This window comes from Epinephelus fuscoguttatus, linkage group LG13 (genome assembly GCF_011397635.1).
Source record: "Epinephelus fuscoguttatus linkage group LG13, E.fuscoguttatus.final_Chr_v1".
NCBI lineage: Eukaryota > Metazoa > Chordata > Actinopteri > Perciformes > Serranidae > Epinephelus > Epinephelus fuscoguttatus.
In genome coordinates this window covers 1,324,700-1,342,633 of record NC_064764.1, presented here as the reverse complement: position 1 = coordinate 1,342,633, position 17,934 = coordinate 1,324,700, and the positions used below count along the sequence as shown (strand labels likewise).

At 41.1% G+C, this 17,934-nt stretch overlaps 1 protein-coding gene across 3 annotated transcripts in view; it reads left to right on the top strand.

The window, feature by feature from the left end:
• The window catches only part of ccdc93 (coiled-coil domain containing 93), a 45,665-nt gene extending 28,464 nt beyond the window's left edge, over nucleotides 1-17,201 (top strand). For 2 of the 3 annotated variants that reach the window (XM_049594838.1, XM_049594839.1), the window contains 12 exons: nucleotides 395-511; nucleotides 884-946; nucleotides 6,559-6,632; nucleotides 7,037-7,118; nucleotides 7,262-7,336; nucleotides 7,498-7,569; nucleotides 8,370-8,478; nucleotides 8,584-8,666; nucleotides 9,775-9,812; nucleotides 10,161-10,245; nucleotides 10,547-10,660; nucleotides 16,343-17,201. In XM_049594838.1, coding sequence (XP_049450795.1) covers nucleotides 395-511; nucleotides 884-946; nucleotides 6,559-6,632; nucleotides 7,037-7,118; nucleotides 7,262-7,336; nucleotides 7,498-7,569; nucleotides 8,370-8,478; nucleotides 8,584-8,666; nucleotides 9,775-9,812; nucleotides 10,161-10,245; nucleotides 10,547-10,660; nucleotides 16,343-16,399 — 969 coding nt within the window. In that variant the 3' untranslated portion in view covers nucleotides 16,400-17,201. Of the gene's footprint in view, nucleotides 1-394; nucleotides 512-883; nucleotides 947-6,558; nucleotides 6,633-7,036; nucleotides 7,119-7,261; nucleotides 7,337-7,497; nucleotides 7,570-8,316; nucleotides 8,479-8,583; nucleotides 8,667-9,774; nucleotides 9,813-10,160; nucleotides 10,246-10,546; nucleotides 10,661-16,342 lie in introns of those variants that run through there. The other variant, XR_007450800.1, reaches the window with a different exon arrangement.
• The last annotated feature ends 733 nt before the right edge of the window (nucleotides 17,202-17,934 follow it).

Genomic DNA, 17,934 nt, shown 5'->3' with positions numbered 1-17,934 from the left:
CAATCAACCAATACTAATGTCAGCTATCGTAGCTTGGTTACCTGTAATATGCCACAAACTAACCCACCAACCAACAATAGTGCTTATGGACATGTTCAACTCATGTTATTGTCTTTATTACATTATATTTGTCAAATAGCCCACGTGAAGTCTGAGTTAAGTGAGTGTTTTTGAGAAGTTGGACAGATTTAGTCCTGCCCAATATTAACTCGTAATACAGAGAGGTATAAATCCAAGTTGTTTGCTTTAGACATTTGTAGAGGCATGTACAAAACACAGCACTCATTCAAGCAGCTTGTGGTGGTCCAGCACTTCAAGAAAACCCTTTATGCTACCATTCTTTCCTGTTACCATTTCCTTGTTGTAATACTATATCTCCCAAATGTCCCTGCAGCAGTCGGAGCTGTCATCAGAAGAGCGTTCAGAGCACTACGGCCCACTGCAGCAGCACCGCAGGGCTGTGGCCTCTCTCAACAAACAGATCCAGCAGAAGACTAAACAACTGGATGAGGTCAGCAGCTCATTGTGGTTCACTGTGTAGTCCACTCACACCACGCTGTGTCAAACACTTCATTACAACTAGAGCCTCTGTGATCCTGAAGTGTTCAATCTATACAGGAATTTGTTGGTGGCATCACAGAAACAAGCATGTAGTTTTTATACATTTATTGTAACTACAGGATCCACATGTAGAACAAAGTGCAGAAGACTTCTTACAGAGAAGACGATAAATGCAGCACTTCCATATGCAGTCAGCATCACTTAGCTGTTGTAACACAAAATGAACACCTTAGAATGTGTAGTGTGTAATGAACTATAATGTACAGCAGTTAAAAGGGAAGGTGTGGTAATTATCAGTAACACAATTTATTTCTTTTGACAGCTACAAGCAAACCATGCAGAGGTGAAATCCGGCTGTGACAACGCGAAGAGAAAACTGATTGAGGTAGGACAAGGCTAAAATTGTGTGGATGGGGTGTATCTTTGCAATATACTTGGTGTGAATGTTCCATCAGCGTCCCGCTGCAGGAAAATCACGGGGGGTTATTTTGCTTGTTTATCAATAAATATCATTTACATGCTACTGTATCTTGCACCGTGTAATGTTGTATTGTGCTTATTGTTAATAAATAAAGCTGCCTACTGAGCGGATATTTAATACATTGCAGGCACGGCGTTATGGGTGGGCCTGACAGTCTTAGGCCCACCCACTTTTCGACAGGCCCACCCTAAACTTTTCTTCAGAAAAATAAAAAGTTTTTAAAATATTTTAATTTTGTCATGAATGATTCAAAATCAGCTAATAATCACATAATTTGTGCTAATATAGTCTAAAAGATTAACGCAATACAACAATACTATCGACTATGCCAGAGTATAATAAAAAAATAATCCCTGTACTGCGCCTGTGGCAGGCTAATATATTGTTACTCACCACTAAACATCTTTACAGAAGAATGTGCGTCTGTTATTCTGATTGCTGGCAAAGGCATCGATGATTTTATCTGTGTCCAGATCTTTGGTCCTCCTGGTGTTTATGGTCAAGAATGCCAGGTTACTGTTGCGTGTATCGCCACTGCTGTTCCTCAGGTATGTCTTCAAACGTCGAAGACAAGAGGTGCTGCTCTCGGGCAGGACCTACCATAAATAATGTATTATCGGCACCCGATAATACATTAATAATATTACCACCAGATAATGTCACACAATTGAACAAAAACAATTTTATTCAGTGACAGTGAAAAAATGAAATTTTGTTTGTGCATTTTTTGGGGGTGCTATGGGGGTGCTATGGGCTTCTTTGGGGGTGATGTAGCACCTCCAAGCTTCCCCCAGCGCCACCTAGCACTCTTCTTTGGTCAGAACCAAGGAGAGCAATCGTGGGTAGGTCTGTCCTATGCACTGAAACGTCATTAAATGCAATCAAATATTTAAGGAGCATCAAGCAATTAAAATCTGTCTAAAGCAAGCACAGGTAATATGGCAGTATATCAGTCAGTCATTATTATTAAGTCAAACAGTCATGTACTAACGTTTGTAATTTAAGGCCCACCCACAATTGGTCTGGCCCATCCAAACTGAAATCCTGGTGCCGTGCCTGATACATGGTATCACATCCATGCATAGATGTATAATAATACTTAGATACTAGATTCCAAGATGGCGCCTATTCATTCCAATAGAGTTGCTCACTGGATGCATACGCCAAAAAAAGTTTTTAGCTTCTGGGTTTATATCTGCAGTGGGTGGCCCACTGAATCTGTGCAGTAGTGTTTCTCCTACTGGCCCTGCCCTCAAGTCCCCACCCACCTCATAGACTTTACATTAGCAGGATGTCACAGATTTTTAAATCCATTTTCTTGGCTCCAGTAACGTTTAACATATAAAACCGTATTGGATTTAAAAAAAAAATTTAAAAAACATAATAGAAACACTTACCATTTACCTTGTTTGTGGTTTTAGGGGTCATGTCAACAGTTTTATGGATGTCTCTTTCATAATGGTGGTCTATGGGGAAAATGCTTTTTGGGCTGAATGGGATTTTTTGGGGGGACCTGCATCCATGCCACTATAGACTAGTGTTGTCACGATACCAAAATTTTTGTTTCGGTACCAATATGAATTTCGATACTTTTCGATACTCTTCGGTACTTTTGCTAAGGAAGAGTCCTTTTGGATGTACAAACCTTTAGAACAATAAATAGTAGGGGTGTAACGGTACCAAAAAAATCATGGTTCCGTAAGTACCTCAGTACGGACGTCACGGTTTGGTAACTCAAATATTCCACCAAGTTTGTGTTGTCTCCCTTTGTGAGGCAGACTTTCTCTTGTCTTTTTTCACATGCGCCAGCTGCGAATGTTGATACAGGTGTTGTCATACATACCACTTGTGCAATCTGTGCTCCAATAGGAACAAGAAAGGCGTTTGTGTGCATAATTGAGTAAAATAAATTAATGAATTGAATCAATTTCAAAGTACCGGTATTTTCCAAATGCAGTATAGTACCGTTTGGAATACTCTAGTACCACGGTACTATTTTAGTACCGGTATAATGTGCAACACTACTATAGACACGAATCCAGTGACTGCTTTGTGAGTTCCGCCAACATGCACCACCATTACTGCGATCGCAATCATCTCATTTAACTCAGCTAAGTAATGACAAACCTTGGCATAAAATGTAGACATCATTGACTGTCTGTGAAATAACACTTAAAGGGGCAATAAGCAAAATCGTTTCACCGCTAGGTTCGTTGTTGTGCACTGCCTGTAGAGCAAAACAAAGTGTGTCATGAGCCACACCTCCCTCTACCTCTGCTCTCCAACAACCCCCCCACTCGCCTCGTTTGTGCAGCCAAGCACCGCAGCATCTCCACGGACTATCACATCCAGACGGTCCCGGTGTTTCTTCCGCAGGCTCCGCTTCACTCAGCTTCACTCAGCTGCCCGATATACCCACTGCTTCTTCCAACATTGACCTGAATAACAAACCAGGGCTTGATGCTCCAGGTTGGATTCAAACGGAGAGCCACTAGCTGGGAAGCTAGCGGAGGCTAACTGGCTATGCTGGCAGCTGAGTGAAGTGGAGCATGAGGAGGAAGCACTGGTTAGCCACAGACGCGAGGAAATAAAACCTAAACAGCCAACTTAGTTTGGCTTAGTTTAGCAGTTAGCGATGTCTTTCACTCACTCTCGGTCTCTGCTGTGTTTAGCTATTTCCCTGCTTTCCTGTTAGTGTTAGCACTAGTCGGCTGCCATGCTAACGTTCCAACTCTTCTCTGTGAGACTGTGAGCGCTCCCGGCTCACGAAGAAGAGAGGAATGTTAGCGTTAGCTCCCAGAGTTAGCACTAGAGCTACTACGGCTACTGGAGTAGCTTGCAGCTATGGAACGCTTCTTCCAGGCTCAGTGACGAGAAGATCTTCTCGTCACTGAGCCTTGCCTCCATTTCAGCAAGTATATTGCATTTATTACAGGTACCATCATCATTGAAGTAGGCAGGGAAATAGCTAAACACAGCCGCCAGGCTGCCCGCCGGGCTACATTTTACAATGCTAATTGCAAATGTTAGCTGGGCTGCCGGGCTACTCACCTAACACAACCGTAACACATTCACATGAACGTACATGAACGCGCAGCCGGACCGGCTTGTAAACAATGGGCTGGAGATCAGCACAGAGAGAGGGTGTGTGTGGTCATGCTATACTCCAGATCACTCCTATAAAACCTAGAGGTTATGGTCTTTCAGTTTAAAGGGTGGTGTTTCTATGTAGCGTTACTTTTAACAACATCAGGAAGAACCTGTGCAGTTCTCAACTGTTCCAACAGTAGTTGCAAACTGTAAAATTTGGGGAAAAAAACTGATCATGGAGCAAGTAACATCAGCTAAGTGAACACTGCTAAGCCACCGTAGCTAACGTTTGTGGGCTAATGTACATTTGGCTGTAGTGGGCCCACAGAATAAACAAAATTGATTAACTGTGGTGTTATTGTAAATTCAGGGAAACAACACTGGAGACAGCTTAGGGTAGTGAAATGACCATTCACTTCATGGGCAACAGCTCTGGTGGACATCCCTGTGGTCAGCCAATGGCACTCTCCCTCAAAACTTGGGACATCTGTGGCATTGTGTTGTGTGACCAAACTGCATATTTTAGAATATCCTATTATTGTGACCATCCCAAGGCACACCTGTGTAGTAATGATGCAGCTTAATCAGGATCTTGATATGTCACACCTGCCAGGTAAATAGATTATCATGAGAAAGAAGAAGTGTTCACTAACACAAATTTTAACAAATTCGTGGCCGAATTTGGGGCGAAATATATTTACTGAGTGCGTATAAAATATGTCTTAGATGTTTAACTTAAGTCTGTGAAGAATGGGAGCAAAAACAGAAGTTTTGCATTTGAGTTTTTGTTCAATGTGTATATGAATATATCTAGTGTATATGAAGAGACTGTGTGTGCTGATATGTCACCTGTTTCTCATAAATGCCAAAGGCATGCAGTATCTCACATAAGTGAGTACATCCCTCCCATTTTTGGAAATATTTTATTATATCTTTTCATGGGACAACACTATGGAAATGACACTTTGATATAACTGAAAGTAGTCAGTGTACAGCTTGTATAGTAGTATAGATTTACCTTCCTCTGAAAATTACTCAAAACACAGCCATCAACATCTAAATAGCTGGCAACATAAGTGAGTACACCCCACAGTGAACATGTCCAAATTGTGCCTAAAGTGTCAATATTTTGTGTGCCAACCATTATTATCTAGCACTGCCTTAACCCTTTTGGGCATGGAATTCACCAGAGCTCACAGGTTGCTTCAGGAATCCTCTCCCACTCCTCCATGATGACATCATGGAGCAGATGGATGTGACGACACCTTGCGCTCCTCCAGCTTGAGGATGCCTCACAGGTACACAGGTGAGTTTAGGGCTGGATACATACTTGGCCAGTCCATCACCTTCACCTTCAGCTTCCTCAGCAAGGCAGTTGTTGGGAAACATGAATTCCACGCAGAGCATGATCGCCCCTCTTCAGAAACTGGCCTGCAATGCAGTTTTCCAACATGATAATTACCCAAAACACACCTAGAAGATGACAACTGCCTTGCTGAGGAAGCTGAAGGTATAGGTGATGGACTGGCCAAGTATGTATCCAGCCCTAAACTCACCTGTGCACCTGTGGGGCATCCTCAAGCTGAAGGTGGAGGAGCGCAAGGTGTCGTCACATCATCTGCTCCATGATGTCATCATAGAGGAGTGGGAGAGGATTCCTGAAGCAACCCTGTGAGCTCTGGTGAATTCCATGCCCAAAAGGGTTAAGGTAGTGCTAGATAATAATGGTTGGCACACAAAATATTGACACTTTTGGCACAATTTGGACATGTTCACTGTGGGGTGTACTCACTTATGTTGCCAGCTGTTTAGATGTTGATGGCTGTGTTTTGAGTAATTTTCAGAGGAAGGTAACTCTATGCTACTATACAAGCTGTACACTGACTACTTTCAGTTATATCAAAGTGTCATTTCTATAGTGTTGTCCCATGAAAATATATAATAAAATATTTCCAAAAATGGGAGGGGTGTCCTCTCTTATGTGAGAAACTGTATTTCTCCTAAGGGAGACCTAAAGGTTGATCCCTTCTTAAAATATCTGAAGCCCATGAGACAGTTTCATATTTGTTATCATCTGTATTATATTGGCAGACACATGGAACTATTTATAACTGAATGTGAAGGACGAGCAGAGCGGGTTGTCCACTATTCAGAATATCAGCAGTCAATCCCCAGCTCCTCCAGTCCACATGTTGAAGTATCTTTGAGCAGGATACTGAACCTCAAAATGCTCCTGATGGCTCTTCCATCAGTGTGCGAGTGACCAGTGTATGAATTTGTGTGTGTATGCGTGAATGTGACATGTTGTGTTACAGCCCCTTAAGTGGTCCAAAGACTAGAAAGGCACTATACAAGTGCAGGTGGTCTGTTTACCAGTTTTTGGAGAGTTTTTTTTGTCAAACAAAAGCATTTGTGTGTCTACCCAGGCTACAGAGCAGTCGGAGAAACTGGAGAAAGAACTGAAGTCTTTAGATGAGGTGGAGGAGCAGGCTGACAGCAGGTGAGTGGTGGAGGCTAATTATCTCTGACTTCTTTGTGTCATTTAATCCTCATGACGCAGTGGATCTCCCTCTGTGATTAGTGTCAGTCCTCAGGGTTTATTTCTTCCTCCATCCCCAACAGCTGCCTGCTTGTCTTTAGAATTGTTTAAGAACCTGGAATCACTGCAGTTTAAGAGTTCAAAGAATCATTGAGCTCTCAGTGTTATAAAATAATTTTACATCATTCAGTTATACAGTCAAAAGTTGGGATCAGGCCAAGTGCTGTGCCCTCTGAGATGTTGACCATCTTGCTTATGGACACTTGAGCAATATTGGTTGTACACACAGGCCATTTCAGGGAAGAAATCTCTGATCTTTGATTAATGGGACAGTCCATCTAATTGTGTTTTGCTCTGTTGAACAGCTTGCTGGAAAAGCTGAGGGCTCTGGTGACAATGAATGAGAACCTGAAGCAGCAGGAGCAAGAGTTCCGCACACACTGCAGAGTGAGTACATCAACACACACACACACACACACACACACACACACACACACACACATAAACAGACTGGGAATCTACATCCAATGAGTTTTGAAATCCTGCTTGACAGTAAATGGGTACTAATTTTCTGTTAAATGTGAGTCCAGGAAGAGATGGCCCGTCTGCAGCAGAACATTGAGGAACTTAAGACAGCATCCGGACAAAATACAGGGGAGGAGAAGGTTCGTATCTGGTTAGAATTCTGTTCTACATTCACTAATGCAACTTGTATTTTAGCATTTGTCTTATACAAATTAAAACATGTACAGATTCTTAAAGAGTGTAGCTTCCCCTTGGTTTTGTAATAATTTAACTTTCTCTTCCTTTCTTTTTCTTTTCGTAGGAGAGGAACCAGCTGATAGACAAACAGTACAACACAGACAGAGAGAAACTACTGAAGATCCGTCTGCTCATGGTAACTACTTAACATAACATTACACCAGATTAGATGGAACTGGAGTGATTTCTGTTGGTAACGAGGTCACGGCAGCAGATAACAGACTACAGATAAGAACAAGACAAATACTGCAGGGTTTCTTGCTGGTTTACATATCTTCGAAGATTTCAATGTCCTTGAGAGATGGAAGTAATTCCGTCAAATATTATCTGCGACGGACATACAACACCTGAGTGAACACACTAATTTTACCCCATTTACTGACGAGATGCTATGAGAGGCCACCACAAAATACCATCCATCTCTGCCAAAGCAGCACTCAAACATTGTTCCAAATGAGTCCGCACAGAGTTTGAAAGAGGGACTAAATAAGTAATAAATATATAAAAAGAAGAAACAACCATAACATTTTCACTGGTCTGATTGCTGCTTTCTACTGTTTACTAACCTGTTCTTTGGCCTGTCCATGACGTTGATCGTGACACACCAGTTAAAAAAAACCAAAAAAAAAACCTGAAAGACATACTAGTCTACTGGCAATGGGAAAGGGGTTGATCCTGTTTTTACATGTTTGAAAAAGACCACATCCACATGCTAATTTTGGTGGAAAAGGAGTATTAGAGCCCCTGACATGATGTCAAATTACTAAAAAGATTTTTGGATAAATCATATATTGACCAAGGCATGAAACTCCTTCACAAGACAGTACATAGACATTCAGCATTAAATGGTTTCACAGTTATTTTGCCCTGTTCTGGTGACAAGGCTCCCCTGTGGGGCCTGAACATGGAGATCACTCAGGACTTCACTCTGTTCAGGCTCGGAGGAACCGCGAGATTGCCATCCTGCAGAGGAAGATTGACGAGGTGCCGAGCCGGGCTGAGCTGACCCAGTACCAGAAGAGATTTATTGAACTCTACAGCCAAGGTGGGTTCCTCCTTAATATCTGGTCTAACCAGGGTTGTGATCAATGTCTGCAAAAAGCCAAAACAAAGACATTAAATCTCTGCTAATTCTTGTTGTGCCCTCCAGTTTCTGCAACACATAAAGAGACCAAGCAGTTCTTCACACTGTATAACACGTTAGACGACAAGAAAGTTTATCTGGAGAAGGAGGTAAATCACCACAGCAGTCGACATTCCCATTATAATCCCAAATTCTGCTTAAATTTGGCTTTAAATCTAGATTTGTCTGTGACTTTAACAACTCTGACCTATTTGACTATCTATCTAGTTTACAAATTTAAAGGGACAAAAAGCAAAATCGTTTCACCGCTAGGTTTGCTGTTGTGCACTGCCTGTAGACCAAAACAAAGTGTGTCATGAGCCACACCTCCCTCTCCCTCTACCTCTGCTCTCCGGGAGCTAACGCTAACGTTCCTCCTCTTCTTTGTGAGTGAGAGCGATGTTTCAGCCTGGCTACATTTTACAATGCTAATTGCAAATGTTAGCTGGGCTGCCGGGCTACTCACCTAACACAACCGTAATGCCTGACCCATTGCTGGGACCGAGCCGCTAATAACTCAAGCTCCGGACATTAACCCATGTTACGATTGTAACATTAAATTTAATTGAATCGACAGAGCAACATGTGCCTAACGTTACTGTAACATTAATTAAAACAGACATTTGACTTTATGTTGTTACTTAACTGTTACCTGTCCAGGAGAAGAAGAGCTAGCTCCGAGTCAAATTGTAGCCCCTTCAGCTCTCGCAGTGCTCTCCACCTTGGAAATGCAAGGCCAATGTTAATACAGGTTCTGTCCCTTTCTTTATCCGACAACTTCTTCACCAACGACCGTTGTTTCTTTAAAGGTAATGTCGGATCCTGGTCGTCTTCAGGTGAACGTTTCGTTCCGTTCTCTGCCATTTCGCTTCGAAAATACACGCTGCCATTGCTCACTGGCTGTAGCCTTTTATAGGGAGGGAGGGCCAAGGGCTCCGAGAGGATGGAGGAGGCACCGATTCACTTGAACGTACATGAACGTGCAGCCCGACCAGCTTGTAAACAAAGGGCTGGAGATCAACACACAGAGAGGGTGTGTGACGTCATGCTATACTCCAGATGAAATTACACCTCTAGTTCTTCACATAGCGATTTTTTTAATTCCTTCAATCTTGAAATGATGAATTTCCGCTTATTGCCCCTTTTAAGGTGAAAGTCACCAGCAGACAAATGTGTGTTCTTAATATTTATGAGGGAATCTCTCTCTCATCTCTGTAGGTCAATCTGCTGAATTCCATTCACGACAACTTCCAGCAGTAAGTATGAATACACTTGTCTGCTGTAGTTTCTTTTGTTTTATTTGATATGAACATCCCAGTAGCATTAGAACTGTACATTTATGCACAAGAATCAGATGTGCTGTGTTTAGCATTTGTAGCAAAACCCTAATTTGCAAAACCTGTCCTCAGGAGGCTTTTTCAAAGTTAACATGGTTAAAATGAAAAGAAAATACGTGCAGACAAAATATAAAATACTGGTGTGTCTACTGTATGTTTGTAATATGATACACTGACTGTCTCTGCTACGCGATCACATAAAATACATCAGTGTGTTTCTCAGCTCCGTTGACTGAATAAGCTCTAACCTGCTGTGCTATGGTCCAGGGCCATGTCGTCTTCAGCAGCAAAGGAGCAGTTCCTTAGACAGATGGAGCAAATAGTGGAGGGAATCAAACAGAGTCGCATCAAGGTACAACTCTATTAAAGAATAATTCCGTTTGGTACTACTTGGGTTTTAATGTATTTTATAAATTGGCTATTATTTCTGTGGTTACTGTACTCAACGGGTCAAATGCTGAGATGTGGGAACATTGTGACATTGCTGAATGGAACGGAGCAAGAAACTCGAGCAGTCACATGATGAAACAGTTGTTCTAGCATAATAAAATGGAATCATCTAAAGACCAAATTCTAACAGTCTTTTCATCAGTTTCTTACAAGCTGCAGCAGCATGTGTGTGACACCTGCTTCCTGCTCATCTGCTTTTCCAGATGGAGAAGAAGAAGCAGGAAAACAAAATGAGGAGAGATCAGCTCAATGACGAGTACCTGGAGCTACTGGACAAGCAGAGGCTTTACTTCAAAACTGTCAAGGACTTTAAAGAGGTGAGAAAAAAGATAAGTATTAGCTGTGCTTCATTAGATATGGAAGAATGAAAAAGCAGGTTACTAAAAGGTACAATGAGAGGCTGTTTAAAGTCACACTGTTTCACACTTCCAAGAGCACACCTTTTATAATAAAAGAAGAGGACAACCAATCACTTAACATATTTTAAGGATATATTCTATATATATTGGTTAGCTTATTGATTTGAATGGGGTGGACACACTTATTGTAACACACTATAAACTGCAGCCTCCAAAATCATCATAACATTGAATCAACACCGCTCTAACATTTTAACAATTTAAGTACAATGCGATATGATAGGTAGACTGGTGCAGACTCTTTGAAACAGAAGTGTTGTATATTAGGACCAGGGGTCACGTTAACCAGATATTCTCGGTCATTGACCGTTTTTTTACAACAATGACCGGAAAATCTGAAGGCCGTCGGTCATTTTGACTGGTTGCAATTACCACCCCTGCCCACTTGGCGACGGAGTGCACAGTCAGTGGTTTAAGTGGCTGCCGTTTTCACACTGCAGAGAAAAAAGTCATTCATCTGCTTCATGTAGCATTGTTGACATAACGCCCTGGACACACCAGTGTTTCAGATTTACTTGCGACCCTGTTAACTGGCGACCTTCAGCCGAATGCGTCTGTGGTTGTCGTAGTGACAACAGCTGTTTTCAACCAGGAAGAGAACACGTAGCTGTCCTCGCAAAGGCCTCTTTATTCAGTTTTTCATAACAATATCAAAACATAGCCGACCTGATCCGTCTTTGGACTCTTGTTGGAGGAACCCAGTCACGGACCGACACTCAGACGCGGTTTGAATCACACTTGTTATGACGGAATGTTGAAAACAGGAAGAGGCCAAGTTGATTTTCCTGTAAATCTAACTCCTATCTCGAATAAATTTTCTAAATAGGCCTACACAGTTTCGTCTCTGGTGCCTGCCTAAATAAACATGTGCCATATTAAAGAACCGTTCAGCCCCGTGAAACGTAGAAAAGAATATTTTCACGGGATTCGAACCCGCTTCATTATGAGAAAATAAATTAAAAGCACACAATTAACGTGGTGCGCCACTATAACAACACCACTTCACTGACAGATCCATTAAAAATCCGACAACATACAGCCAGCTATGTCTTCAAATTGGGAGGCAGCCAGATCAACTTGTGACCACACTGTCCATGCACTGAGGAACATGTTACAATCTCACTGCTTTCCAATACAAAAACCAGCGGTTTAAACACACTTAATTCATAAACCTAACGTTTATTGTTGTGCTACAAGGCGATAAAGCCAATATTCATATACTCACATGGAAGTACTTTATTTTAAATTAAGCAATAAAGCAGCAGCTGTATAATAGATTTATCTCTAAGATAAATTATCTATTTATGTTGTAGCATTAAGGCGATTAAAAGCGTACAAATATGACAAACACTAGGCTGTAGGCTATGTGGTATGAAAGTCCATTAACTCCTACAAACCATTTTAGAGTACAGAGGTGACGTTAGTTTGACGTTGGATATTCGGATATTCATTTTGGGTTCAACAGTGATTTCCTCTCATAGGCAGAAAATAGTGAGCAACAAAGAGAATGGCTAATACCCCCATACCCCCATTACTGGACCCAGACACCCCACACCAATGTAGAATGGTTTTGCCAAGTGGGCCTAATAAGGCACACCTCTTTATAAATGGGTTTCGTGCTCTATTTTATCTATTATCCAACGGCAAACTAACTTCACCTGGAGTCACATGCAGCGCACTCTTGGGATCATTTGGTCTTGCCATGATCTGAGAAAGTCCCTATTTGCATAGAATATTAACTTGACTTTTGACACTTTCACTTAGTTCCAATGTCATGTTTCCTACCAGCACAATGCTACCGAGTAAACGATGATCTGCTGGAAACTACAAGCACAGCCACATTAATAAAAGGTGAACATTGAATGCAAGTTTAGTTACATGAATGACAGCCAGATGAGTACATCAGATCTACTTGTGCGTCATCTCAAGGAAATATGACCTTTTGGCCAAAGGAGTTGTGGTTATGTTGCAGGATCTTACTTGTTTCTTCACTGTACCTGTTTGGTATACCATATAGCCTACCATGTGTGTTTTTTCTGAACCACCCTCAAATGTATTTATTGTTATTTCTAGGTTTACATAAAAGATGTGATTTTCAGTGTTGCCTATGAAGGCTACAACATGACTGTTATCTTGTTACGGTTATCTTGCGTTACGTTTATGTAGTAGGCCTAACTGGATTTATACAGCTGCTGCTTTATTGCTTAATTTAAAATAAAGTATTTCCACGTGAGTATATGAATATTGGCTTTATCGCCCTGTACACAACAATAAACGTTAGGTTTATGAATTAAGTGGATTTAAAACCGCTGGTTTTTGTATTGGAAAGCAGTGAGATTGTAAAATGTTCCTCAGTGCATGGACAGTGTGGTCACAAGTTGATCTGGCTGCCTCCCAATTTGAAGACATAGCTGGCTGTATGTTGTCGGATTTTTAATGGATCTGTCAGTGAAGTGGTGTTGTCATAGTGGCGCACCACGCTAATTGTGCGCTTTTAATTTATTTTCCCATAATGAAGCGGGTTCGAATCCCGTGAAAATATTCTTTTTTATGTTTCACAGGGCTGAACGGTTCTTTAATATGGCACAAGTTTATTTAGGCAGGCACCAGAGACAAAACTGCGTAGGCCTATTTAGAAAATTTATTCGAGATAGGAGTTAGATTCCTACAGGAAATGCAACTTGGCCTCTTCCTGTTTTCAACATTCCGTCATAACAAGTGTGATTCAAACCGCGACTGAGTGTCAGTCCGTGACTGGGTTCCTCCAACAAGAGTCCAAAGACGGATCAGATCGGCTATGTTTTGATATTGTTATGAAAAACTGAATAAAGAGGCCTTCGCGAGGACAGCTATGTGTTCTCTTCCTGGTTGGAAACAGCTGTTGTCACTACGACAACCACAGACGCATTCGGCTGAAGGTCGCCAGTTAACAGGGTCGCGAGTAAATCCGAAACACCGGACGCAGAACCGAGGCACGGCGCCCAGCAGCGGAGGCAGTTTTCAATTGGCGCCCATGTTAACCTATCTGACTGTCCACACAAGCCGCTGAGCAGAGCGGAATGCCCACGGAGGCAGTGCTTCAGTTCGGCATCCGGTCTATTTTTCAAACAGGAAGTCAGACACACAAAAGACGAGAGAATCCGGCCAATTTTCAAAATAAAACTACAGCATGCACTGAGGTATTTAAAATAACACAACAGTGCATAACCGAACACATTTTTCAATACCCTAATCATTTCATTACAATTTTAATTTTGTGTCACCGAGCCTACAGACATAACTACATAACGCCCTGGACATACCGGACGCGTTAGTGACGCGTTAGTGCCGTCTGGTGTGTCCAGGGCGAAGCCTAATGGCACGAGTGTGTGGATGTCTGTTCATTTTTTCGTTCATGTCCTTATTAATGCACACTTTATAACTTGCTTGTTGGATTTATTAAAAATGAACGAATGAAAACTAAATGTCTTTGAATATCTTTATTATCATTTAAAAATGAAAATTAAAATGACCGGTAAAAATAGATTATGACCGGATTTTTATGACCCTGTTGGTCAAAATGACCGGCGACAAAAAAGTCTAGTGCAACGTCTGATTGGGACATACAAAAATAGCTGGATTATTACCATATATACAGTCTGTATTTATGGAAACGCCCACAAAACGTCACATCCTTTTACGCCGAGGGGAAAAACAAAATGTTTGCTACCATGCTGAAGAGTTGCTGTGTGTCTGCAGGACAAATTAACTTAAGAATCCAGAGTTAAAGGGTATTTTTAACCTGGCCTATATTTTCCCATGTTTCTGTGTTTAAGTGACTAATGGGAGCAACATTTTTTGAAGTTGGTCCAGTATACAGATAGAGCAGCGACCATGCTAAGGAAACACTCAAGGCATGTTTGCACCGTCAGTGTACATCCACTAAAAGTACTTGTTTTTTCCTCTGACTGGCTCAGATTGTTATTCTAAGTGTCTGACAACATTATTAAAGGGTCCCTACAGAGCCAGACCTTTTTGTTAAAGAGCCCCAAAATTGCCATCGTCAAACCCACCAGACTCCTTTTAAATAATCAGTAATTTTCTTTCAACAGAAAACACACTTAATTCAAATTTGACAGAAACAAAATAAAACTCACAGAAGTCATCTTGGTTTGACTTTCCACACTTCTGAAAATCTTTAACTCTGGTTTGGTCTAATAAACCTTTAATGCACATGTGAAAATATGCTGGCTCTATACACGCTTAAATTACTGTTTATTTGGATTCTGCTAGGTTTTGTGATGACAATTTTGTGTCTGTTTCCTGTTAAACAAAAAGGATCTAACACTTTGTCCAAACAGTATTTGATTGTTTAGCCACTGATAAAAACTGGAGCTGTAGTTCTTGAGGTTGCAGATCCCTGCATGATAACGTTATAGCACATCGTCAAAACGTAGGCTAATGGTGTTGAGTAATGTTAGCTTTGCTGTAGAGAAAAGGATCATGACGTGAGCTGTAGTGAGCAACACAAAGCATTGAAGGACTCTAGAACACAGCAACTACAATAGAGCCTGACTGGTATTAGACAACAGGGTTAAGTCTATATCTTATCCAGCTTGAAAACTCAGTGGAATAGTAAATGTTTTCTGCATTACAAACTGTCGTAACTTTTCTCCGCCTGGCACATAAATGTGTGTTAATTTATGACCTAAAGATGAACCGTAAACCCACAAACCAGAGCTGAAAGTTTCCTGTAATGACCATCACTGACAGCCTACTTGCTGGTGGTTATATTGAATGTCATTTCCAGGAATTATCACAATATAAAACAATATTTGTGTTTAAAAAGTACAAATGACAGAAAGACATTAAGTATTCACCTATCTTTTAAGTGGTTACATCTGAAGTATGGTCACATGCGCACAGCTGATATCCTGTGTGGTTTGTTTCCATGAGCGCACAGCCTGACCGGTACAGTGGTTTGTTCACATGACAAAACAGAAGTGCATATTTAAAAGATTCAGTGTGGACAGAGAGGCACTTGCCTGCCGTTAGAACACATTATTAGGCCTACATATTAGCAGAGAGAAATATTTTTACTGGACATTATGACAGGAGAGATTTAACTATGTCACACTTAAACAGATTTTCCTGCTCAAAAGCTGAATAATTGAAACCCTGAGCACTGATGATAAAGTTGCTGCTGCCTGAGAGACACAGAGGCGGAGATAAAGAGAGGGGAAAAGAAGATCAAAGTTGGATTATTGCACATCTCTGAAAGTTCATAACCTGCGATATTTTCTAACAAGCTTACTGCTCAGAATGCAATGCACCATGACATCACTGCCTGTTCTCTGTACTGTCTAGCAGTCTGACTCCACTGGTGAAAATGTGAGTGAGCACAAAATTTATTGGTGAGCAGATATCAGCCAACATGTATTGTGATTATTATCACACTACTTAAAAAATTAAGCATTGCCTCATTTCTGTTGGTTTGTTGACCTGAGATAATAGTCTGAGTATAACATATGGTGATGTAACATGATGTAACAGTAATGATGAATGTCTTTTTTTTGTGTGTGTGTGTGTGTGTGTCAGCAGGAGTGCCGGAAAAATGAAATGTTGTTGTCCAAACTGAGAGCGAAAGGAGCCTCGTAACCCTGGAACCACTGTTGCTAAACTGTTGTTGATTGAAAGGAAGTATGTCATCGGTATGATGATGACAAATTGATCAAAGATTAATTTTAAATGTATGGAGTTTTATTAACATTCCAGACTTTGTTTCATCATTCTTCTTTATGGCTTGCATCTAAAACCCTGCGAGAGGGTGCTCATTACATGTGCTAAATCCTGCCAACTGAAAAACAGAACTGGCTTTAAATTGATTAAGTCAAAAGAGGCTCATAAGTGCTTCACATATGTTGGCTGAACCTTAAGCTTCACCACAGTGATCACAAATGACTGTACCTCACTTTCTTAGCATCGAGTCAGTCTGTCCTCTCAAAAATTGTTGAATTTTCGAAAGAACAATATGTAGGAGCCCCATAATAATCCTGTAAATCATGACAGTGTGTTTAATGAATGAATGATAAATGTTGCACTTAGGGACTGAACCAAAAGGAGCTTAAATGTCAGATCTAATGATAACTTCACTAACATTTACTTTCCACCTTTTAGAGCTGTCTAGGCAGCTGTGCTAGCTGTAAAACATCCCCCTGTTCTCATGTTGATCATAAAGTGGAGCTTTCACTCTCAGAGAACAGAGACCTATCCCCACTCCATCATCACATTTGATGTATGGAGTTTCCTAGTGCAGCTTTAAATATTGCTCTTTGTATATTAAGTTCTTTGCCAATAATGCTATTCTTATGTGCCTCTTAAGTTTGAATTCACATCATTCTTAGATCTGCCTTTGTCACTATCCAACAACTGCTGTTTCATGAATAAAAACTGAAATGCCTTCACTGTTCCTCATTTCAGGTAAGATGTGGTCTGTCAGACACTGTGTGCTGACTAAAGACAGTGCACTATCACATGTCACCAGACTGTTGTCATAACTCATATGATGACTCTTGAAAGGAAACATCCTATGTATCAAAGCTCTTCAAATCTCCTGTTGCAGATGTACAAGGTGGCAAAATAAACATCTGTTCCAACAGTGAACTGTATTCTCACCAGTCCAGCAAAATCATGCAAAGTGTATGCCAGCCAAAGAATATGACCCTAATGTCTTAAAATCTAACATTTCACAGTCATGGTGAATTAGATGGTGGTTAACCCAGCAGAGTCAACAACAACATGACAGTTTTTAAATTTCACACCAGGGCCCTAATTTCAGAAAGCAGGACTGGTGAAAACTCTGAGTATGTTAAGCCTGCGATGAGGGAAACTCACAAAGCCAGTTCAGCGTAACCCTGAGTCAGTTACTATGGCAACATACTCTGTGAAGCAAACCTGCTGGCTGGCAGGTTTGCTTCATCTAAGCCTGGGGCTGATCACGCGCTGAGCGTGTAGTAGGAAGGAGAAACATTGCATGTCCTTTAGTGAATGAAGTTGTGGATGTTGAGGCAGAATTTATTCGGGGGCTGTTACGTCAGGAGAAGGTGATTAGATCCCATTTGGATGTCTTCTCTGAGGAGTGTCTATATGAAAGATACAATTTCACCTCACACTCTATCATTTATCTTAACAAT